This window comes from Mesoplodon mirus (genome assembly GCF_964341445.2).
Source record: "Mesoplodon mirus genome assembly, chromosome: 18".
NCBI lineage: Eukaryota > Metazoa > Chordata > Mammalia > Artiodactyla > Ziphiidae > Mesoplodon > Mesoplodon mirus.
The window spans coordinates 43,694,672-43,718,202 of record NC_138994.1 but is presented as its reverse complement, the minus strand read 5'-3'; the positions used below and the strand labels follow the sequence as shown (position 1 = coordinate 43,718,202).

Sequence of the window (23,531 nt, the reverse complement as noted above, 5' to 3'; positions counted from 1 at the left end):
GACCTTACCTAAAGTTGGCCCCAGTGCTGGCATTGGGTCCTGGAGGCTCCCTGCTGCGTCAGGTGTTAGGCCTTCGGTTGCTTCATGAGGAAGCTTTGGGGAGGGGGAGTTCCAGAGAAGGGTCTGGGGTGACAGAGGAGCTCTAGAGGACCCAGGGAAGCTAGGTTTCTCAGTAGATATGGAAGTATTTCAGTATTTTAATAACCGAATGGCTTTACTGCTGTGTGTTGTCTGAACAGCATCCCTGCAGGAATCCAAGCGTGGATCAAATTCCCTCATGCACGGTGATGATAGGAAGAAGTGCTTGAAAACAAACGTATGGTTACCAAAGGGGAAAGGGGAGGAGGGATAAATTGGGAGATTGGGACTCACAGATACACACCACTCTATATAAACTAGATAACCAACAAGGACCTACTGTGTAGCACAGGGAACTCTACTCAGTGTCTTGTAATAACCTACAATGGAGAAGAATCTAAGAACGAATATATATATAACTGAATCACTTTGCTGTACACCTGAAATTAACATACTAAATGAACTATAGCTTAACAAATTTTTTAAACTTTAAAAAATTTTTAAAAAGAAAATAAGATAAACAAAATGCGAAATAGGTGAATAGATTTTAATTTACAGAATAAAGACAATGTTTATTGATATGGAAAAAAAAAAAGTGCTGCTGGGTTCCGAGGACAGACACATGCATTTGGTCTGAGAGCCCTGCTTCACCTCCAGTGCTGAACTGGCTCCTGAACAAGGAGAAGGATTAGAATAAATAGAGAGCAGAGGATCTTTCAAGGTCTGGGGAGCAGACTGAACAAAGGTTCCGAGATGGAGCTACACCTAGTGTACGTAGAGGGCAGTGGGTCCATCTCAGAGTGGCATCACGGCCAAGGAAAAAGCGAGTGAAAGTAATTTTAAAACACTTCAGACTCTTAAATGTTCAAGAATTTTCATCGGTGCATTGAAAGAGGCTGGAAACAAACTGAATGTTCATCTGTAGCGGACTGGGTGAATGAATTAAGGTCCGTCTATAATTAAAAGTAATGATTGATAATGGGACCGTTCTTAAGATAATTTTATTTTTATGGTGGCATAAAAAACCCACATAAAATTCACTCTCCCAGCAATTTCCAAGCGTACAGCACAACATTGTCAACCTCATGCACATCCTTGCGTGGCAGATCCCCAGAACCGTCCCCCCATCCTGTATGGTTGAAACTCTACACTCACTGAACAACTCCCACCTGTCCCCCCCTCAGCCCCTGGCAGCCACATTCTACTTTCTGTGTCTATGAATTTGACCACTCTTGGTACCTCATGTAAGTGGAATCATGACGTATTTGTCTTTTTGTGACTGGCTTACTTCACTCAGCATAATGTCCTCAAAGAGGTTCATTCTCAAGGTAGCATGTGACAGAATCTCCTTCCTTTTTAAGACTGAATAGTATCCCATTGTATGTATATATACCACATTTCCTTTATCCCATTCATCCATGGATGGACATTTAGGTTCCTTTCACCTCTTGGCTATTGTGAATAATGCTGCAATTTAAGATAATTTTTTTTGAAGGTTTAGAACTGTACATATAGTATGCTACCGTTTCTGCTAAAAAAGAGAAAGGAGGGAGGGAGGAAAAACATTCATTTACAGAGTAATCCACAGGCCCAAGGAACTGGGCGACTCAGGGAGGTACAGGGGTAGGTAGAAGACTTACTTTCTACTGTCATGCTTTTGTACTTTAAAAATTTGCACCATGCAAATGTGTTATCTGTTTTAAAAATCTAATAATAAAATAATAAATATAATAAAAAATAAATAATAAAAATAAAACAATTTATTTTTAAAATACCTCGAGGCCTTTACTTGCGTTTCTCAAAACCTCTAACAGCAATTCTCGGGCCATGCGACCACTGCCGTCCCATCCGCTTTTTTCACACACCCTGAAGCTGATCCAGAGCCACTTCAGGGCCCTGCTCCCCTCCCACTCATGGATCAGCCCCTGGCTGCTGTGCTCCCCTGGTCCTAACACCTTCCCGTAAAGCGGCACTAAAGCCAAAATATCCCACCTGGATGAGAAAAGTATTCTTTGTTGGCGGGGGTGGGGTGGGGGGGTGATATTAACGAAGGAGTGAAGCTATAAATTTTAACTTTTCTGTCCCATTACACTGGCACAAGGTAAAAAGCAAATGCATCCAGGAAATGTTTCCGAGGGAGAACTGCCAGAATTTAGAAACCAGCCCTCCTGCTCCCTTTCTTCCTCCTCCCAGTCCCTTCATTCACTGCTGCCAGGTTCCTTTTCCTAGAGCTCTGGAACTTGGATGCTGTTTTGAAGTTTGGGGTTTTGGAGAGGGAGTGTCACCCACCCTTTCTAATCAGGTGTCCAGTCCGGTGGATCCCCAACTGGGTCCTTCCGTTGCCCAGTGCCAGCTGGTGCCAAATGAAGGAAACCAGGTCCAGCAGAGCAGAAACTTTATTCTTTAATCAAGGAATGGAGAAGGGGGAAGCTCCTGCTCTGAAAACGCCACCTTCACCCCGGCTGAGGAGATGGGTGGCTTGTACAGAGCCCGGTGAACAGCAAGGGCGGGGCGGGGCAGGAGGAGCGGGCATGCGCAGAGCCTCCGTGCGTGCGTCCGGAGCGCCTCTCCTCGAGCGTCGCGACGCCTCTGCGTGTGCCTGCCCTATCGCCATCTTGGACCATTCCGGTGCCCTCAGGTACTGCGGTTTTCCTTCCTTGCCGTTTCCGCAGCCTCTGCCTTAGTTTCCCTTAAGCAAGTGTAGCGGTGGGCGTAGGTAGATGGGTTGTTGAGGGCAGAAAAAGGGAGGCTGTAGGTTTGTTTCCGGTAAAAGTGTGGGTCCTTTTCCCCGTGAGAGGAGCATGGAATTTGGAGTCTGGGGGACTCCAGTTCCAGTGCTGGTTCTGTCGCGTTCGGTGGGGATGGTGTGAGCACGCTAGCTCACCTCTGTCAGGATCGAAGCACCTTGCAGGCTTGTCGTGAAATTTAAAATAACCCATCAGGACGCTTGGAATAGAGTGTGTTAGCATCACTGAGTCCAAGCCTGTAGTGCTCGTCGCACGGCAGGCTGATAAATCGAGAGAGGAGGTGTTGGGGCAAAGAATAGTGGCTTTAATCGGAAAGCCAGCAGCCCAAGAAGATGGTGGGTTGGTAGAACCATCTTCCCAGAGGTAGAATTCAAGCTTCTTTTGTACTAAACGGAGGAGGAGGTGCGGCTGGTATTACAGACTTGTTGGCGGCGCTTGCATCCTTTGTTCTTGCAGCTGTTCACAAAGGCCTGGTCACAGTGTGAACCTCCAGCAGGACAATTGTTATTCTCTGTTCTGCAACTTTTTGTTGACACCTTTAAAGGTCAAGCCTGGGAGGCAAAACCTTGGGAATAGGCTGTCATGTGTGTTTCAGGCTCTAGGCAACATCCTTTTACAAAGATGCACAGCCAGCGTGATTAAGACAGGAAACAAAGCACAACGGTTAGAGCGAAAGGAATAGATACAACGTGGAGTCAGGTTGGTTCTCTGTTAACATTAGTTGTAGGTTTTCCCTAAAGGACAAGAATTACTGTGACTCTACATCCCCCTTAAAAGCTTTCTCATGGACTTCCCTGGTGGCGCAGTGGTTGAGAGTTCGCCTGCCGATGCAGGGGACACGGGTTCGTGCCCCGGTCCGGGAAGGTCCCACATGCCGCGGAGCGGCTGGGCCCGTGAGCCATGGCCGCTGAGTCTGCGCGTCCAGAGCCTGTGCTCCACAACGGGAGAGGCCACAACGGTGAGAGGCCCGCGTACCACCAAAAAAAAAAAAAAAAAAAAAGCTTCCTCACTTCCTGTCACCCCGTCTTGTCACTTTGCTCTAACCCAAACTTATCTCTCCGCAAAGACTCAGCCTTTCTACCTCTGAGATGGGACAGACATCCTTGCTCCTCTTTGCTCCTTCTCGATTCAAGTAGAAAACAGTCCAGTTTGAATCTGATGCCTTTAGACAAAGCCACCGTCTCCCCCCATTAATGTGTCATAAATTGATAGCACTGCCCTCATTTCCCCACGATTGGGTTCCTGCTCACTGTGACTCTCCCCCAGCGTTGCTCCCGTCTTAACACGTGGCTCTTTCAATAGACACATAAGTGATCCTTCATTAACCCGGCCTCTGGGCCCCTTGAACCTTCCTCCTCCGCTGACCTTTTCGCCCTTCCTATGTTAGCCACCCCTTCCCATGCTGTTCCCAGTCCTTACCTTACCAGACCACGCCCTGGTGATCCGATTCCAGGCACCTCTTTCTCTGACCCTCCTCCTGTCTTTCCGGCTCACTCTCCCCAGCAGCCCCCTACCGCAAGCCTGTGACCCTGCTGGGACCTGCAGTCCGTTGATCCTGCCGCCTGCCCTCTGTCCATCCTCCACACCCACATCCTTCCCCCCTCACCCAGCTCAAGTGCTCCATCATTATCATCACGGCCTCTGTCTCACTTTGTCGTATGTCTTTGGCAAAACCATAAATCTGGTGAACTCCAACTTGTATACCCGCCCTCGTGAAGCTGAGCAAAAATGTCTAGACTGCGTGTCTAGTCTTGCTGTGTCCTATCCTTTTCCTCACCCGTCAGGCTCTTCCCCCCACATTACGTGGAAAAGAAAGAGTTGTCAACGTTGCCAGTGACCTCTACTTGTCTGAATCACATGGCCATGTTTCAGTCTTTTTCCTGCTTGACCTGTGAGCAGCCTTTGGCACAGCTCATGATGATCCTGTCCTCCTGGAAGCACTTTGTCTTCACTTGGCTTTCAGGTCACCAGTCTTCTGGTTTCCTCCTCTCACCATCGCCATTTCTTCTGTTTCCCCTGTTGGTTCCACCCCCGCTTCTTGCTAACTTGCTAACATTGGAGAGCCCTTGGGCTCATTCCTTGGGCATCTTCTCTGTATATACTCAGTTCCTTGGGGGGCACTCATTCCCTTTCAGAATTTTATGAATCATCTCATCTACATCTACCAGATTTGTTATCTCCAGACTTTTCTTCTCTGAGCTCCCAACTACCAAATCCGACTGCCTATTCAGTGTCCCCACTTAGAAGTTCAGTAGATTTATCCAATTCTAACGTGTCCAAGAACCTACTCCCAATTCTTCCCACAAGAACTTGACTCCACCGTTATTCTTCCCCACGTCAGCAATGGCAGTTCCCTTCTTCCTGTTGCTCGAGTCCCAAACCTTGGAATCATCCTGACTCCTTTTTGCTCACACGACTAATCCATTAAGAAATCATTTTGGCCGAGCCTTCAAAATTTATGTAGAATTGGACCATTTCTTACTATCTCCTCTACTCTGCCCTGTGCCAAGCCACTCTCTTCTGTATTATAGCAATAACTTGCTAGCCAATCTCTTTTTCCACTTTTGCCCCCGAGAGTCTATTCTCAACACAGTAGCTGGAGCGATCCTATTAAAAAAGATGTCAGACCATGTTGGTCCTTTGCTCAAAACCCTTCAATGATTTACATTCCTCAGAGTAAAAATCAAAATCCCACAGGCAGGGCTGCATGTGATCTGACCCCTTTTACTCACCCCTACTCTTCTTGCCAATCCTGTCCCAGTTTCACTGACCTCCACACTGCTCCTTGATCACACTAGGCATGCTCCCACCTCAGGGCCTTTGCACTGGCTGTTCCTTCTACCCTCAATATACTTCCCCCAAGGGTCTGCACAACACTCTCCCTATCCTCCCCAGTCTTTGTTCAAATGTTACCTTCTCCATGAGATCTGCACCAATCACTCTATTTACCATTACATCACTTCCAGCCCACCTGTTTCATTTTTTTTCACAGAACTTATGGTTTATTGACTGTCTCTTCCCTAGAATATAAACTTCATGAAGTCAGGAATCTTCGTCTGTTTTGTTCACTGATGTACCTTCCAAGCACCTAGAACAGTGCTAGCATGTGGTAGACTCTTGATAAATATTCACTGAGAATATTCATTTCATAGAAAGTTCACATTCACTATTTTTCTATCACTGAAAGCCCTCCAAAATGCACCCAAGCCCACCTATCACTTTTTCTTCAGACAGCATATGTTTCAGTTATTCTCTGAACCTCTATTGAGTGCTTCCTGGATGCCAGACCCTAGGGAGGACTGTGGGTATAAGATACAGTCCCTGCCTTTTAGATCCTAGAAAAATTCTTGTTCATCCCCTCTGCCCTGTTAGGCCTCCTGCCATGGGTCCAAGGGGTCCTTTCTTTTTTTTTTTTTTTTTTTTTTTTTTTTTTTTTGCAGTACGCGGGCCTCTCACTGTTGTGGCCTCTCCCATTGCGGAGCACAGGCTCCGGACGCGCAGGCTCAGCAGCCATGGTTCACGGGCCTAGTTGCTCCGCGGCATGTGGGATCTTCCCGGACCGGGGCACGAACCTGTGTCCCCTGCATCGGCATGCGGACTCTCAACCACTGTGCCACCAGGGAAGCCCAAGGGGTCCTTTCTTAACATGAATGTGAGTAGAGCTCAATTTGTGACATTTTATCTCTCGGCACCCCCTGTTCACCTGCTGTTGTAAGTTCTCAGTTCAGTGATTGCTTCCAGACAGACCAGGCAAGGATCATTCTCTTGGCTTCATATGCTGGGTCCAGGCCTTCTATCTCACAGCCACATGGACTCACTGGTCGCATATGGAAACCAACCAACCATTTAAGTCCGTGTTTCCGTTTCAGTCTTTGCTAGGCAGCTCCTTATCACATTTCCTGATGATCTGTTTTTCTTTCTAGTATTCCCTTTCTATTAGTTGTGACCTTTTGACAGGCAGAGGTTCCTAATGAGTTGCATGAATTACAACTTTTTAAGTTGCTAATGGTAAAAACCTCAATTTAAATCAGCTCAGAAAGTTCAAGAGCAGCCTGATGCAGGAGCTCAAATGATGTCATAGGACTTGGTTTTTCCTCCATCTATAAACTCTCTCTTCCCCATATTGACCATATTCGAAGGCTCCATCTGGTAGCAAGTTGGCCACCAATTGTTCCAGACTCATAGAAAGAGAAAGCTTCTCTTCCTCAAAATGTCCAGATAAAAGACTTTGGCCTGACTCTTATTGGCTCAGGTTTGTTCACATATCTACCTCTGGATCTGGAGATGAATACTAAGAGAAGAGGGACTGTGTTCAGTGGCCAGAACCAACTCAGGTTCACCTGCAGGTAGATTCAAGGTCCTCAGGCCTCCTGTACACAGAGGGTCACGCTTACCTGCCTCTGTCCGGTTTTTTGCCTCTTGACCTTTGTGACAGTTTCACCTGTTGATGAGGAAGGGATCCCTGCCCTAGGGTTGGGGGGATGGCCGTACACGTAACACTGGACAGATGAGACTGCCCGCAGGTTATTAGCACAGATATTCACAGTCCAGAGGAGGGAGATGCTGTGCCAGGCAGGGCCACATGGGGGGTTGTGTGTGGGAACAGAGCAAATGAACAGGGGCTGTGGGAGGCAAGCTTTGTACTATCGAGAGGGTGTGGTGCCCACTGGTTCCTGTGGGAGGATGGGATCGGCTTGCGTGAATATCCCACTGGCTGGAACTGAAGCCCACTCCTCAGGGATGGGCGGCGGCCGTGCCTGGTCCCCAGCCCCCTGCTGGACTAGGGGCCTTAGCGGCAGGAGCAGACTGGGCAGGGAAACTTGTGGATAGGCTATTTGAGGCCCTCCCGATTTTACCAGATGCCAAGGCAATACATAATGTTGGTTATTAATAATTAGGTCTTACAGAACAGGGACCTGCAAAAGGTTGTATGTAGCTCTCTCGACCTTTCTCAGAATAGTCTTTAGGGTTTCAGAAGTTGCCTGCCTTTCTTTTCTGTGCACGTCTGTCCCAGGTTGTCATCCCCATCCTGGCCAATGAGAAGAATCACCCAGACTGGCCCCACGTGGTTTGTCAAGATGTCCAGCGACACGCCCACAGCCTCCAATGTGACCTCTTGGTTCTCCTTGAGCAAGCGAAGGGGAAAACTTTGCTGCCTCTTCCAGTCGGCTCAGAAAAAATGGGGTTTGTGGATTCTGAAAGTGAGACCACGTAAGTACCACCAGGCTCGCCATATGGGCCTCAGAGATATGGGAGATGCTGGTTTATCTGAGTGTTTTCTTTACGACTTTTCTGTTCCTGACTGCATATCTCTTTGTTCTGCACACAAGCCCACTGTTTGCCAGCATCCTCAGACGGTACGTTTTGAGCTGATGACTACCCTCGCCCCAATCCGTCTGCCAGACGTCTTTTAAGGCTATCACGCAACATGGCCTCTTTTCTGCTCAGAACTATTTCAGGGCTGAGAGTAGCCATGCTGATTTCAGTGTTTCGCTTATCAGGACAGTGTCTCGCTTATCAGGACAGTGTCTCATCATTGGCAAAGACCCAGGCCCGGTCTGGGAGACAGCACGTCTCTTCCCAGCATTTACCCAGCACACACTGTCACTGTCCAGACTCTCCTCCCCCAGCAGCTGGAGACTTTTTTCAGGTCCTGGGGATTTTTTTCCAAACAGAAACAAATCTGGCTTTGTTGAGGCTTGAGGTCCATGCCTCCCGTGTCCGGGAAGACATTAAAGCCTCATCCTCTTCTCCATTTAAGAGTGGCACCAACTATCAGCTTCCACTTACCATTCCAGGTTTGCTTCTGTCCTGTGGGGATTCTTTTCTTTTTCATTCAAGCCAGGCTATATATCTAAATGCTATTTTTTAATCATCTTCTATCCAGCATTTCTCTATGTTTGTGGCAACAGGCCATCTTCCTACATGTGCTCGGTCTGCCATATTGCTGGGAGTCTCCAAATGTATTATGTCATCATTGTGTATTCAGGGCCCATGATTTTATCTGAAGAATAAGTAATGCATGGGATAGCAATGTACTTTATCATGAGTTTTTGCTGTTGGAAGTAATTTGCTACATATATAATTTGAAGCAATTTCCCGGTTAACTGTAAAACTTACTGTGGTTTAATAAAAATACACAATTTTCGGGCCTCCCTGGTGGCGCAGTGGTTGAGAGTCCGCCTGCCGATGCAGGGGATACGGGTTCATGCCCCGGTCTGGGAGGATCCCATATGCCGCGGAGCGGCTGGGCCCGTGAGCCATGGCCGCTGGGCCTGCGCATCCGGAGCCTGTGCTCCGCAACGGGAGAGGCCACAACAGTGAGAGGCCCGCATATCGCAAAAAGAAAAAGAAAAAAAAAAAAAAAAAAAAAAAAAATACACAATTTTCAAAATAAATAAATTCAAATTATCCTTTTCCTATTCCTTTCTCTTTTTAACATAATAACATTCACTGTGTGTGTATGTAGTCATTGCTGAGTTTGTCTCCCTTTGTTCAAATTTGATAATTTCCCAAAAGGCTGGATCATATTTCAGGGAGGTGAGTATCTTCTCCCTTTAATACCGTCCATAATCACTTGTGCCATATCATTGCCCAGCAAATATGAATTTAATTAAATTAAGTGAAGGTAGGTTTCTGGCATGAAAACGCAAATGACAGATTTTCTTTGTCACCCATGTCCTGGGTTCTTGGCATGAACTACTGTCAGTTCAGACTTTGTGAAAAGGCAACCAAAATGTATTTTTGATTTTTAATCCCTTCCAAACATCTTTAGTTAGTTAGTTTATTTAGAAGGTGTATGGGGGGAATGCATGGGAATTGCATTCTTCATTAGAAAAGTGAGGACAAAGGATAGTAATGTTTGGATGTCTGATAGTTTGCCTTGTGGAAGAGAAAGTAACCTATTTCCTCTTACTGCAGAGGTCAGAACTAAGACCAAATGAGGGACTGGCAGGGCCATAGACGTGGTTCAAAGTAGAGACAGACTGTCTCCCAGGGAGAGCTGATCTGAGGAATGTGCTGCCTTGTCAAGTAGAGAGCTGGCTGGCATTGGTGGGACTCAAGCAAGGGTTGGGTGACCATTTGGATGTTTTCTGTCCAGTGTATTCCTGCACTGACAGAAAGACTTGATAGGATTCGGAGTTCTTAAACTAGCCTTCAGAATATTGGCGAGCCTCTGAATCTTGAATAATTGTGTATGAATAACTGTATACACACATGCATAAGCAGCTTGTCTGAGGAGAAGATCTGTACTTTTCACTGATTACTCGTTAGAGCCTGTTATCCAACAAAAGTTAAGAGTGCCTGAGCTAAATGGAATTTCCCACCTGTTTTTAAAAGATTTGGGATTCTGTTTTGTGGGACACCCAGAGTTAAGCTATTTCCAGTGTCCCAGGAGATTTGTTGTGTCTTTCACAGCATGGATTCTATGGATAAGTCGGTCATGTATGCCATTGAGTCTGCAGTGATCCAGTGGAGCCATCAAGTCCAGGTGGTGCTCAAGAGGGAGTCTTCCCAGCCTCTCCTACAGGGGGAGAATCCCACCCCACAGGTGGAGTTGGAGTTCTGGAAGAGCAGGTAGGCACAGGCTCAAACCCTGGGGAGCAGATGTCTCTCAGAGGATAATGGGCTGGGGCGGGCAGCCACTGAGTCTGGTCCCACCCCCAGGCATCTCTCATCACCCCTGGAGCAGTCAGCTCGGTGTCTCTCATCACCCCTGGAGCAGACAGCTCGGTGTCAATTGGGGCAATGCAGTTCTTCTGTGCACTAGGAGTTGACACTTTCCCCAAGGTTCAATAGTCATGCCTCGTTTCTTGAGCTACCGTCAGTGTATCTTCTGGCATTTCTTCAAAGGCTCTTTCAGTTACATTTAAAATTAATTAACTCTCTTTCATATTTTCTACTGTCTACTCCCTTCTTCTTGGACAGTCAGTATGCACACATTTTTTGTAGGATCTGGAGAAAGAGAGGGGTTTGGGCAGTTCACCACTGAACGGCGTCTCCTAGGTTCCAGGCGGTCATTAGTCCATCGTCCACTGTCTTAGCCCCACAGGTTCCAGAAAGACCTAGTTATTGCTCTTGCTTGTCCCCCCTCTTCCTCCCCATTTCCCTGCTCCTAGTTATCATTGTGCTGATTAATCTTTTACTCAAAAGGAGACAGACAGATGCTTGAAGCAGGCATCCCTGTCCTTGCATGTCATGTGACCAGGCATGCCTGTAGGGCTCCAGTCCCACTTGCACCCCGTGCTGAGATGCCCCATCCTCTTGCCTGGTTTCTGACCATTCTGCTGACCTACTGCGGGGCCCTCCTCCAGCAGCCTTACCCTGACACCTCTCTCATCCCACCCCAAACCTTCCTGCAAGAGCCAGAGACCTCCAGCTGCCAAGCTTTTGAGCCACCAGATGGTCACAGCAGTGTTCCCTGCTGCTACTTCCTGGAGCTGCCCCTTTGAACCTGTGTTCCAGACTCAGGCTTTGGTCCTCACTGTTCTGGGAACAGAGGCCTCTGCGGAAGAACCCTGAGGCAGGCTTCCTCTCTCTATCTGAGGGTGGGTCATCGCAGCGTGACTTGTGTTTCCTGATGTTCACCTGGATTCACTCTTCTCCTGGTGCTGCAGGTCTGAGGATCTGGAATACATTTATAATCAACTGAGAACGATAAAGGTGAGGGGCATGGCGGGGCTTCTGGACAAGCTTCAGAGCAGCTACTTCCCAGCTTTCCAAGCCATGTTCAGAGATGTTGTAGCAGGTGAGGACCCGCAAGTATTTTCATAAATTGACTCAAATTTCGTATTTATGCTGAATTATCTTCCTCTCTGATCTCAGCAGCTTCCAGTCCTTATAGCCTCCAACCTGAGACAGTCTAGCACAGAGGCAAGAAGGCCAAATGTAGAGGCAGGGAAGCAGCTGCCCTGTGCTCTGTCTGCATTTCCAGCGCTTTGTGCCCTTGACAGAGTCGCCTCACCTCTCTGAGCTTTCTAGTGTGCCATGGAACGGCGCACACACTTCCTGCCTGCTTCCCTGGGCTGCTGTAAGGTGGGATAGGCAGAAGTTCCTTACTGACTGTACTGCACTGGCAAATGCACTTTGTGATCCCTCATCTCTGCAGTTTACCTCCTTCCACCCCCTGGCTCTTCGGGAAGTCTCTGTTCCATTTCTAGCTCCATTCTGCCTTTTTGCACCTACTGCCAGATGGGACTGCAATTTCCTGGCCATCTGAGCACCAGACAAGATCGGCCCTTGTCAAAACTGCAAATCCAGCAAAGTCTATAATTAGAAAGAGGTAAAATTTTTTAGGGCTCCCTCTCTCCTCATCAGTGCACTTTGCTGCTTTCCTTTCTCCTATCATCCTCCCAGCTCTTCAGTATTGTAGGTCAGAATGTGCTTTTAAAGGTGTTTGCAATTTCATATAACTTCAGCTTAACCCAAGCAGTGATTTTCAAACACTTTTTCTCTGTCAGAACTTTCCTTCAATGCAATCTCCTATGTGAGTCCAAAATTTAAAACTTGCCAAGGTATATTTGCTCTGCTAAAGAGGGAGTGTCCTGTGTCCATAACCCATTTGTGGATCACCTTCTCCCATAAGGTTTGGAAACCACTCAGATAAAGGAATGAAAGTTCCAGTGGTGGAGTTTCTGACATGCGCTTTATAACAGAGAAGAACTGGCTTAAGTAGCTGGCCTTTGAGGTCCTTCCGGGCCCTAAAATCTCATTCCGGAGGCTGCTTTGCCAGCATCTAGAGCTGGCTTGGAATGGGGTCCCTGTTGGGGTCTCAGTTTATTGCTTCTCTGAGAGATTTTGCGTGCCAGAGGAATCAACTGTTATTCCCAATTTATACTCCAATTCAAATGAGATAGTGTCCCCAAAAGTGATACGTGTACACTGCTGGTGTGAGAGATGGTTGTGGGAGATGTATGCACAGGTGTATTTTAAAATGTGCGAACGGGTAACTTTTTTTGGCACATGATACAAGTTTTCCATTTATAGTAGAGGTTTAAATTTTTCATTTTATATGATTTTATTTAGGCTAAAATGAGAGTCGGTTTAGAGAAAAGTATGAAGTAATACTACAGGTTGTAGGCAGTCATGACAAATAATCATAAAGGAGCTATGCAAAGGACTGAAATTTGAGGCTCTGAAATAAAACATACAGTAAAAGTATATTTATGAGTTGGTCATTTAGAGCCCCAAATATATTTTTCACATTAATAGGTTAATAGAGTACAATCATTCACATTGATTAATAGTTATAAAAGATTCGGTTCCCCAGGCCACCTTCTAAAAGTTGTTTGCAGAAGAGTATAGGACAGCAATGAAAAGAAGTTAGAAACAACAATATCATCATAATAGTCCTAGAGAAACACCACTGTAAAAATAGAAATCCTTGAAATATATAACTCAATCCCGATGATGGAAGAAAAGAAATTTTGATTAGAGTTGCCAGGTAGAGACTTGGTCAGAAATATTGGTGGGGTCTATGGAGAATAAGAATATTTTAGAAGCTTGCAACTGATTTTTCTCATTTCAGAGCATCTGTCTTCTGCACAGATATACTATGTGCATTGTTCTTAACAGTCACAATCAGGGTAGTTCTTTGGCTTACAGATGGATGGAAGAGAAGGAGAGGAAAAGAGATAGTCCTGGATTAGTGGGCACGTGGGAAGTAAAGAAAGAGGTTTAAAGGATGTAGGAAAATGTGCAGGAGCAAGATTGTCTGAAGTGGAATTGACTGGGCAACGAAGAACCTTGGAAACCGGAAGTAAAGATACCCTGGAGGGGAAAGGACCAGGGCAATAAAGACTAAGTGGGGAGTTCTCGCCTCTGGCCACTAGGGAACAGGGTCGGCACAGTACGGCCCAGCTGCCAGTCCAGACTATTTGTAGGCGGATGTGTGTGGAGAGAAGTAAAGGCCAGGGGTTCTCTGGAGCTGATGTGGACTGGCTCACAGTTTCTCAAGAGAGCCCACTGTACGCAACCCTTTTCAAAGCGCCCTCCCTAGCACTCAGTGACGTCAAGTTAGCAGCTTGAGATCAGACATGGTGGGAAGATTGGGAGTATTTACACCCCAGAAACTGGCAAATGCTAAAGGCTTTTGAGATGAAGGCTTTTGTCCCAGAAGGGCTTGTTGTTAAAGATTTATCAGCAAACCACAGATATCCCTGTGCAGCTGGGGTTTATGTTTGAATTTTGTTTTGTTTTCTGGTTGTGCTGTGCGGCTTATGGGATCTTAGGTCCCCAGCCAGGGATTGAACCCAGGCCCCCTGCAATGGAAGCACGGAGTCTTAACCACTGGACCTCCAGGGAAGTCCCTATATTTGCATTTTTTAAAAGCTGTGCACCTAACTCTGTTCATCTCTGTCTTCATTTGGCTTGTGAGCCAAGGTGATTGCACCCTGGAATAGATGAGCTGGCTCTCAAACGTTGAGCTCTTAAAAATCAGGGGCATGCCTATTTGTATGATTAAAGGAGGTTTTGCTTATTAAAAAATATAACATAGGGGCTTCCCTGGTGGCGCAGTGGTTGAGAGTCCGCCTGCCGATGCAGGGGACACGGGTTCGTACCCCGGTCCGGGAGGATCCCACGTGCCGCGGAGCAGCTGGGCCCGTGAGCCATGGCTGCTGAGCCTGCATGTCCGGAGCCTGTGCTCCGCAACGGGAGAAGCCACAACAGTGAGAGGCCCGTGTACCACAAAAAAAAAATAATAATAACATTAAAAGGAAGCTCCTCTGGCACAATGGTCTCAGTTTCTCTTCCCTCGAGGCCCATGTGAAAGCCCGAGCGTTGCTCATTGGAGTGGCTTTTGGATTCTGACACTCCCCACCCCACAGTGGTTCTGATACTCCCATCAGCTCCCCCATTTAAGAATCGCTGCTCTAATCAATTTACCATGACATCTGACTTTCAAAATTGGATTCACATAGTCCTTCCCACAAGTCCATTTGGGATATAAAGTACACCTCTCAAACTCCTGTGTGTAGTGAGCCCCACAGCCATCAAGCCAGGGCTTCAACATGATGAACTTGGGGTATAATCTTCCTTTTACTCAGCTGGGCAGGGGTGGCCGATTCACAGTCTAGGCGAGTTATTTAGATCTTAATGTCTTTCCTTATAAAGTGGAGTAGTAAAGCTACCTCACAGGGTTTTCTATGAGTTGGTATATGTCTCGTGAGTTGGACAGTGCCTGGCATATTGAAACTGTTTACTAAATACAGTAATATATATTTTGAGTTTCCTTTAGGATGAATGCAGAGCTTCATCCACATAATATAACCCAAGACCATCTGCTGTCACATGACAGTGCCTGGTTATCTGCCCAGGAAAGAACCAGCCTTTATAAACCCTCCCTTCCCGTTCAGTTTGTTCAGTGGACTTTTGCATTCCCTGTAAGTGGCTTTGCAGAATTAGTGCCCAGAGCCACTGGTTTTCCTAGTGTCCCCTCTCAGCCACCACAGGATAGCTGGTGGAAGCCGCTCTCTTTCCTTGCCTGCATTCAAAGGAAATGGCAGGAGATTTCCCGGCTTTGAATACCAGCAGAACCTTTCCATAATCAGCCTGGGCTATTTCTGTATTCCCTGTGACTTCTCCTCCATAAGAGCTTCATGAGATTCTTTATTAGCAAATATTTATCAGAGACATTACCATGGATGGAACGCCTGCTTTGGTCCAGGCACTGAGCTAGCTGTGTATGAAGATTCTGTGTGTGCTGCCCTCAGACCTTCATGAGAAACCTTTAAATTAGTTAGTGTTCGGCCTGTTGTTGAGGTTCAGAGAGGTTAAACATGCCCAAGGTCATACATTTGATGTATCGGCACTTGAAGGCAGAGCTCTCTGACTCTAAAACCTGTCCTCTGTCATCTGTCTTGTATTGCCTTGGAGGTAACAGCAGCAAAGGAAACAGCAAACAGTTACTGAGCATCTACACGCAGAGCACCAGAATGGGGCTGGGAGGGCCGCGAAGAGGTCCAGATACAGGACTTTCGTAAGAGAGCCTCCTCAGACCACTATCCCAGCTGCCCAGGCTCTTCTGTTTTCAGTGTTTCCTCATAAGAGCTAGAAAGTTTTCAGGGACCAGCCCTCTCTGCTCCCTTAGTGCAGGAAGAGATCGCAGCCATTGCTTTGCAGATCCGTCACTCCCAGGCCCCAGGGCTTCGCTACGTGGGTGTGAGCCTCAAGCCAGGAAGGTGACCATCGTCTCCAATTCCTTCCAGCTCTAATGGAGGCGCGGGACATCCACATGCACCTAGTGCCGCTGCACCGCCACCTGGAAACGCTCGAGAGCCTGGAGTTTCCTGAGGCGAAGCCACGGCTGTGGCCTCTGCTGCACGTGGTCTGCCTGATCTGGGCGACGTGTGAGCTGTACCGCTGCCCCGGGCGCCTGATGGTGCTGCTGCAGGAGATCTGCAACCTTCTGGTCCAGCAGGTTTGCACCCAGGATTCCCCAACCTCTCGCTGGATGGCTCCGAGTCATGAGAAGTATAAAGTGTCCATTGTTTTCAGGGCAGGGAAATAATTAGGGTCCAAAGGGTTCTCAGACTTGAATTGTTTTGTCATCACAGCCAGTAACTCACAAAGGTGTTCTCAGTCCTGCTGGGATCCTTGGGAGGACCCGGGTCAGGCGCAGGGTCAGGGTGGTAAATTTCAACCTCCTTAAGGATCTTAACGGCCTGGTATTAGGTCAGCAGCAAAGCCCAGCAGCTAAGAACGCTACCTCTGGAGTCAGGCGTCCCTGTGCCACATCCCGCATCACTACTTGTCAGCTGTGTGTGCCTGGGTGAGTCGCTCACCTGCCCTGTGCCTCACTCTCCCTCTGTGCAAGGGTGGGAAGAAGAGGACCTGCCTCGGAGAGTTGCTGGGTGGCTGTGAGGCTCCAGTGTGATCCTGTATGGCAAGGCTCACATCATGCCCCCACGTGCTAAGAACTCACTGCCCGTGAGCTGTGTACAAACAGCTTCTTGGCTCACACGCTCTGTGCTCCTTAGGGACCCCTGTAGCACCAACCAGGGCAGCGTAAACCTTGAGGAGGGCACCTGTAAACAGAATGAGGCCTTTAACAAGGTTTGGGTGATCAGCCCCCGCAAATTGACTCCTTTTACCCCTGAGGAGCTGGGACCCTGAGAAAACAATGAGCATGTTTAAAGAGTAACTAAAAATAAGTCACATCTGTGGAGCACATTGAAGGCTACAAAGTGCTGTGACATCCTCGTCATTTGTGGATGAACCCTGCGAGGTGGGCAGCGAGAACCTTGTTAATTTACTATTATTACTTAACGATGAGGGCTACAGCTCAGGGAGTTTAACTGAGTCACCAAAGGTCACCCAACCCAGGACCGGAAGCTAACTGTTTGACTCCTAGACCAGCGATGTTCCATCACTGCATGTTTGTCAGCCAGGACTCTTACGATTGAAAGTCTAAGAAAACCCAACCCAAACTAGCATCAACAAAAAGATAACTTATTGGCTCATTTACCTCAGAAGTCCAAGGAAAGGTTGGCTTCAGCCCTGGGTTACAATGAGGCCTGGATGAGGTCACCAGGACCCAGTTATTGTGCCCCTCCCTGTGTGGTGTCCAGTGGATTCAGACTCACAGCTTTCCAGGTTCAAGCCTCTGGTTCAAAGAATTTGTGCACTCGAATTATTTACTATAGAAAGCCAATGAGTCACAACGGAACACCTGGAAAGGACACCTGCCCAGCCCCAGCTAGCCCAAGGAAAGTCTCACTATGTTTCCTTGTCTCTGGTGGGTCACTTGCAATCACTGACTATGGCTTGAACCCAGGTTCCAGTCTACCTGTGGAACTGAGGATGGGGTCCGACATTTCCTATATTAGGCTTCTGAAAAACATTGGTTGGGAAGTTACTCAGTTGAGAGCTGTGGGCTGGGCAGAGTTGTGGGCTGTCCTATACCTGCAGCCAGGCTTAGGGCCACTAACCTGTCTGCCCTCCAGGCCTCTAATTATCTCAGCCCAGAAGACCTCCTGAGAAGTGAGGTGGAAGAAAGTCAGAGAAAACTGCAAGTGGTTGTGGACACCTTGAGCTTCTTCAAGCTGGTGTTTCAGGACAGAAGGGAGAATCTCCATTCTTATTTCAAAGAGAACCAGGAAGTCCGGGAGTGGGATTTCCAGTCCTCTTTGGTCTTCGTGCGATTGGACGGCTTCCTGGGGCGACTGGGCATGGTGCAGGTGAGTGTTCTCGTTCCTGTCAGGCCCCCGGCTCCATGTAGGAGGGAGCCGTCCAGGGATCCAAAAAGTAACAGCCATAACAAAGAATGAATTCATGCCATTTGCAGCTACATGCAGGAACCTAGAGATTATCATAGTAAGTGAAGTAAATCAGAGAAAGACAAATATGTGATATAATTTACATGTGGAATCTAAAAGAAATGGTACAAATGAACTTATTTATACAACAGAAATAGACCCAGGGACATAAAAAACAAACTTGTGGTTAACAAAGGTGGGGGGAGGGATAAATTAGGAGTTTGGGATGAACATACACACACTACTATATATAAAATAGATAATCAACAAAGACCTACTGTACAGCACAGGGAACTCTGCTCAATATGTTGTAATAACCTATATGGAAAAAAATCTGAAAGAGAATGGATATATGTATATGTATAACAATCACTTTGCTGTACACCCGAAACTAACACAACATTGTAAATCAGCTGTACTTCAATTTTTTTAAAAAATGTAGTATTTAAGATTTCAAAAAAAAGAAGAAACTTGAACATTTATCAAATGAATTAATTTTTAAGACTAGCTGCCTTTCAAGATGTAAGTGGAAATCCTATTTTATTCTCTAATGTCAATTAAGTTTTCTTTTATCTCTCCTTTTCATTACATTTTGTGTATGGAGAATGCACTAAGAGAATTATAATGTATCTGCAATTCCCATGCTGTATTATTAGATCAAAATTTGGCCTTTTCTTTTTTTTTTTTGCGGTACGCGGGCCTCTCACTGTTGTGGCCTCTCCCATTGCGGAGCACAGGCTCCGGATGCGCAGGCTCAGCAGCCATGGCTCTCGGGCCCAGCTGTTCCGCGGCATGTGGGATCCTCCCGGACCGGGGCACGAACCCGTGTCCCCTGCATCAGCAGGCAGACTCTCAGCCACTGCGCCACCAGGGAAGCCCGGCCTTTCTTTTGTTTATTCCATGTTTGTGTCTGCCTATAGGATGACCAAATAAAAAATGAAAAGTAAAAAACAAAAAAAACAAAAAACAGTAAGAAAAGGTCCAAAACAACATGGTGGTCGCCCCACCCCCCACCCCCCATTGGCTGGAAAAACCCATGATTCAATAATTATTTTGATTGGTCATCATGTAATGGTAGTTCTATCATACTAGAAGTTTAAGAAATTCTGATCATAGACTCAGAAAGAAGGCCAAAGGAATCAATCGACAAATACAGTTGTTTTTCAAATTACCCATAATCTTCTTGCTAGAAATCTCATGCAGAATACCAGCGAGCTGACCCGATGCAGCTGGCCATTCCCACAAAGCCACTGCTTTGAACTCTGCTCTCCCACCCTCAGGGTTGCTCTGAAAACTATAAGACTAGCATGAATCCCTGTGCAAAAGAAATATGACTTTTGCTCAAAGTTGTGGCTCCCCTCCAGCAGTTGTTTAAAAGTTAATATGAATGTTAGTTTAAGGACCAAGGTGAGAAAGCAGGAGGCTTTCTCTTTTGATTGTTTTAGAGTTTAGTGTGGTTAACAGGTGTTTTCACACTTTGCAGCTCTATATTTGCTTATTGAACTTTGCAGGGAGAGTAGTGGGCATAATAAAACAAAATAAATACTTGTCCTAAAACTAATTTGGGAAATTCAGGGTCAAGTTCAAGATTAAGACAATAGCAATCGGGACTGAGAAGGAATCAGAATCATGTTGCTAGCCATGATCAGCAGAGATTTGGGAAAAAGAGAGGGGCTGTATTGGGGGAGGCTGTGATAAGTGGCACAAACTATGGGATTATGAGGATAGGAGAGAGTGAGATTGAATTTGTTCATTCCCACTCAGAAAGCATCGGTCCAGCACTGCCATGCCCCAGGCACCATACCCCAGGCACCACGCACCAGGCACCATGCACCAGGCACCACGCACCAGGCCCCATGCACCAGGCACTGAGCTGGGACCTGGAGGTAGGGCGGTGGCTGGGGTACAGCTTTGCTTGTAAGAAGCCCATGGACCAGTAGCCATGGCCCAGGAGAAGACAGAGAGATGGAGGAGATCCAGGGATGCAAAGACACAGAATCAGGAAGTTTCACTGAGGTGTATTAAGTGCCATGAAAAAAGCAAAATTGGCATGTTATTGGGAGCCAGAAGGAGGGGTCTCTAACCTAGAGAAGGTCTGAGAAGTTGGGAGCACAAGAGGAAATAAATTTCAAAACTGGAGTAGGAATTCTCCAGGGAACAAAGACGGGAGAGGGAATAGAGACAGACAAGATGTATAAGCGAGAAAGCGAGACGCTAGATCTTATGAAAGGCTCACCTTAAATCCTTCACCGGGATCACAGTATAAATAATTGATACCTAGCTTTATCCTAAATGGGTCCTTTTTCCGCAGCCGTTTCTACCATGGCTCTTGACAAGCAGCCTCCCCTCTCCTCCCCCTCCACTCCGTCCCTTCCTCTCCGGCACCAGCCCCTTTGCTCTCGTTCAACTAGAGGTGACAGACACTCTCCTGCTGCACCCTGCCCCTGGCCGCCAGGGTGGACGCGGCAGACAACTGCCTTTACTGTGTGCAGGCTGTCCAGCCTTGAGGGTGGTCCTCACCTGGAGGCCAGGAAGCAACGCTCAGCTCTGCAAGGCTGTTGGGCTGCGGCCTCAGCGCTGCACACATGCTAATGATGGGACTTTGCATATAGACAGCTATCCTAAGCTGGGGCGCCTAATCTTCTGGGTTTAGTCAGTAAAAATAAGCAGCCTAGGCCACCAGTCTCCCTGGAGGCATTACCCTCACAATAGTCTGCTCTGAGGCTGCTTTTTCTTTCTGAATCAAGGGCACAGGTGCATAAAAAGAAGTTGCCCCAGTTTAATTAGAAGATGAGTTGAGTGTCACCCACTCTGTCTTCCTGCTCCTTCCCCTCTTCCATTTTCGGTCCCTGGCTCTGCTTCACTGCTCTTAGGCCAAATTCCACCACTTCTTTTCTCCACCGATCTCCCCTCTGCCTCCCTTTTCCCCCTTCCTCCCCTTTCTGCTGCTCTCCCTTCCCCTCCCCTGTTCTCCTCTCTCTCTCTTTCACTTTCTCTTGGCTTTTTGTACACCCTACGTTTACCTGACTCTCCCTTTCCCCATGGCTGCTCCTTTCCTGTGTCCTGGTCTTTTTCCCCTTTCATCTTTCGTCTCCCAGACACTTGCTCAGACTCACCCCCTGGCCCCCGGCTCCCTCGTCTCTTCCCCACTCGCTCAGTGCAGTGGGACACAGACTTATCGATCGGCTCCAGGCATATTTCATGTTGCCCTTTAGTTAACATTCTGTGTATCTCTGTGATGGATGCCTGTTTGAAATGAGATTAATCTGCTTCTCTCCAGCAAGAATTAGCATGAACCCGGCTTTATACATCTTGCCGTTCTGTACACTTTGTGGCCCCCGAGATGTTAATAAAATGACATCAGCGCGTTTCCCTCTCTGCCTGCTCATGTCCAGGGTTAAGTTGTTTAGGGCTGGTTTTTAGTCTCCATCATTCTCTCTCATTTTATTTCCCTCTGATTTGTGTGGCTTTTTTCCTTTTGCTCTTTTGCTCTTGCTCTTTGAAACAAGAAAGTTTTATTGTGCAGATTGATGCTTCCCCTCTGGACACCTGCTAAGTGAAGGTGGGGGCAGGGCCTGCTTGGCCGGCGGTGCTGTCCTCCTGCAGGTCTGTCTGCAGCGGCACGCGGAGTAATTGCCTTCTCTGCAAACCGCAGTCCTCCTCCTCCTCCTCTTCTTCCTCCTCTCCATCCCCATGATGCAGCTAGTCTCTTAGCTTGCCAGCCCTTGGGAGGGAAAGGAAGAATAGACCAAGAAAGAACTAACATCTTTCAAGAGCCTGTCTCGTGCCAGAACTGCAGCCTTAAAACCTGCGTAAGAGCTGGATATAAGAACCTTTACTTTAACAAATGAGCACCATTAAGTTTGACACTAAAATGAACTTGCCCAAAGTCACAGGCTCAGTGAGGTTTACCTGGGATTGGTACCCGGTACCCAGGGGCACAGGGTTCCAAGTACTGTCTTTCCACCAAACTCAGCCGTCTCCCAGCGATTCTAAAGGTCTCTTCCCCTCCCTCCCTCCCTCCTCCCTCCCTTTTGAGGGTCCCACACTGGTTTTGTGGTTTTCTTCTGTCCTGACACACTCTATCCTGCATTTGCACACACTATTTTTACCACATGATTTCTAGGTCTTTTTTTCTGAATAAGTCATCTGGGTAAAATTATAATTCCCATTCCATGAAAGGGCCTTACTAAGGAAATCCCAAAAGTATATAAAATCTTTGCAATTTGAAACAACAGTCAAAAATCAAAGGGGAAGAGAGTCTTCAGCTGCCTCTTGATTCCTACCCTCACCCTGCCTTCCTGCTCCATGCTTCAGTGCGCATGCACTCACACACACACATTAAACACTCACACACATTATACACACCACACTCACAGAGACACACACACTGCACATATGCACACAGCGCTACACACACATTATACACCACACTCATACATACACTGCACATAGGCACACAACGCTACACATACACACACATTACACATACATACACTGCACGTATGCACACAGCACTACACATACATACACATTACATACCACACTCATACATACAGACGCTGCACATATGCACACAACACTACACATACATACACCACACTCACACGTACCACACATATTGTGCATACACAGACGCAGTCACACACCACACGTACATACATATGTGCACACAACACCGCATACGACACATGGACACATCACACACTCACAGAGTTAATTTTTGTGTCATAATATTGCAGATTCTGCAGGTGCCCTGTTTATGTTTCTCCCCACAGCCTCTTCTCTCAAACAATGCAGTAAGTAAGCAGCTTGGAGAGAACCCCCATTTCTTTCATTGTCAAATTGCTGTAAAGCTGTGATTCACTTGGAGACAAGATGATTTCCTGCTGAGGCTTCATGCGCGGTGATTAGCGGGCAGATACGTAATAAACTGACCCAATCTACAGCGCTTTTCCTTTGCTCTTTCCTCAGTCTCCAGCCCTTTCACTGCCTCTTTTCATTCTGGCCTAATTGGGCCGCTTCCGTTTTAGGCGGGCCTGAGCGCTCGGTCATGTAGGACATTAGCCGCATGAGGTCGGCCTCTGTCGGAAGGTGAAGAAAACTGTTTCCCAATGACCTTTGAGATTTTCATCTATGAATGTCTGCTTTGTGCTCGCCCTTAATGAATTCTGAAGGCATTTCTTTTAAGATGTGCGGCCTCTCCTGAGCAGACGCTTGCTGTTTGTGGGGTCACGGCACAGATGGAACCCGCCCTCACCACCCTAGTAAAGGCTGCACAGTTTTTTGTAAGAATAGTACCTGGCCGGTCCAGCCAGCTGCCTGGGACCCCATGCTCTTTGTAGCTTCCGTCTCTAAAAGGAGCGCCTGTGTGTTAGCTATTATACATCTCTCAGCCACCAACCTGATCTAATGACACCAGGGTAATGAAGATTAATTACAGCACCTA

The 23,531-nt window shown here is 47.2% G+C and overlaps 1 protein-coding gene across 2 annotated transcripts in view; it reads left to right on the top strand.

The window, feature by feature from the left end:
• DNAH9 (dynein axonemal heavy chain 9) overlaps positions 1-23,531 on the top strand; it is a gene marked incomplete at its 5' end in the record, with an annotated part of 308,568 nt that overhangs the window by 1,710 nt on the left and 283,327 nt on the right. For both annotated transcript variants that reach the window (XM_082605525.1, XM_082605524.1), the window contains 5 exons: positions 7,840-8,036; positions 10,245-10,403; positions 11,444-11,574; positions 16,034-16,245; positions 17,771-18,004. In XM_082605525.1, the coding sequence (XP_082461651.1) occupies positions 7,840-8,036; positions 10,245-10,403; positions 11,444-11,574; positions 16,034-16,245; positions 17,771-18,004 (933 nt within the window). The remainder of the gene's footprint in view (positions 1-7,839; positions 8,037-10,244; positions 10,404-11,443; positions 11,575-16,033; positions 16,246-17,770; positions 18,005-23,531) is intronic.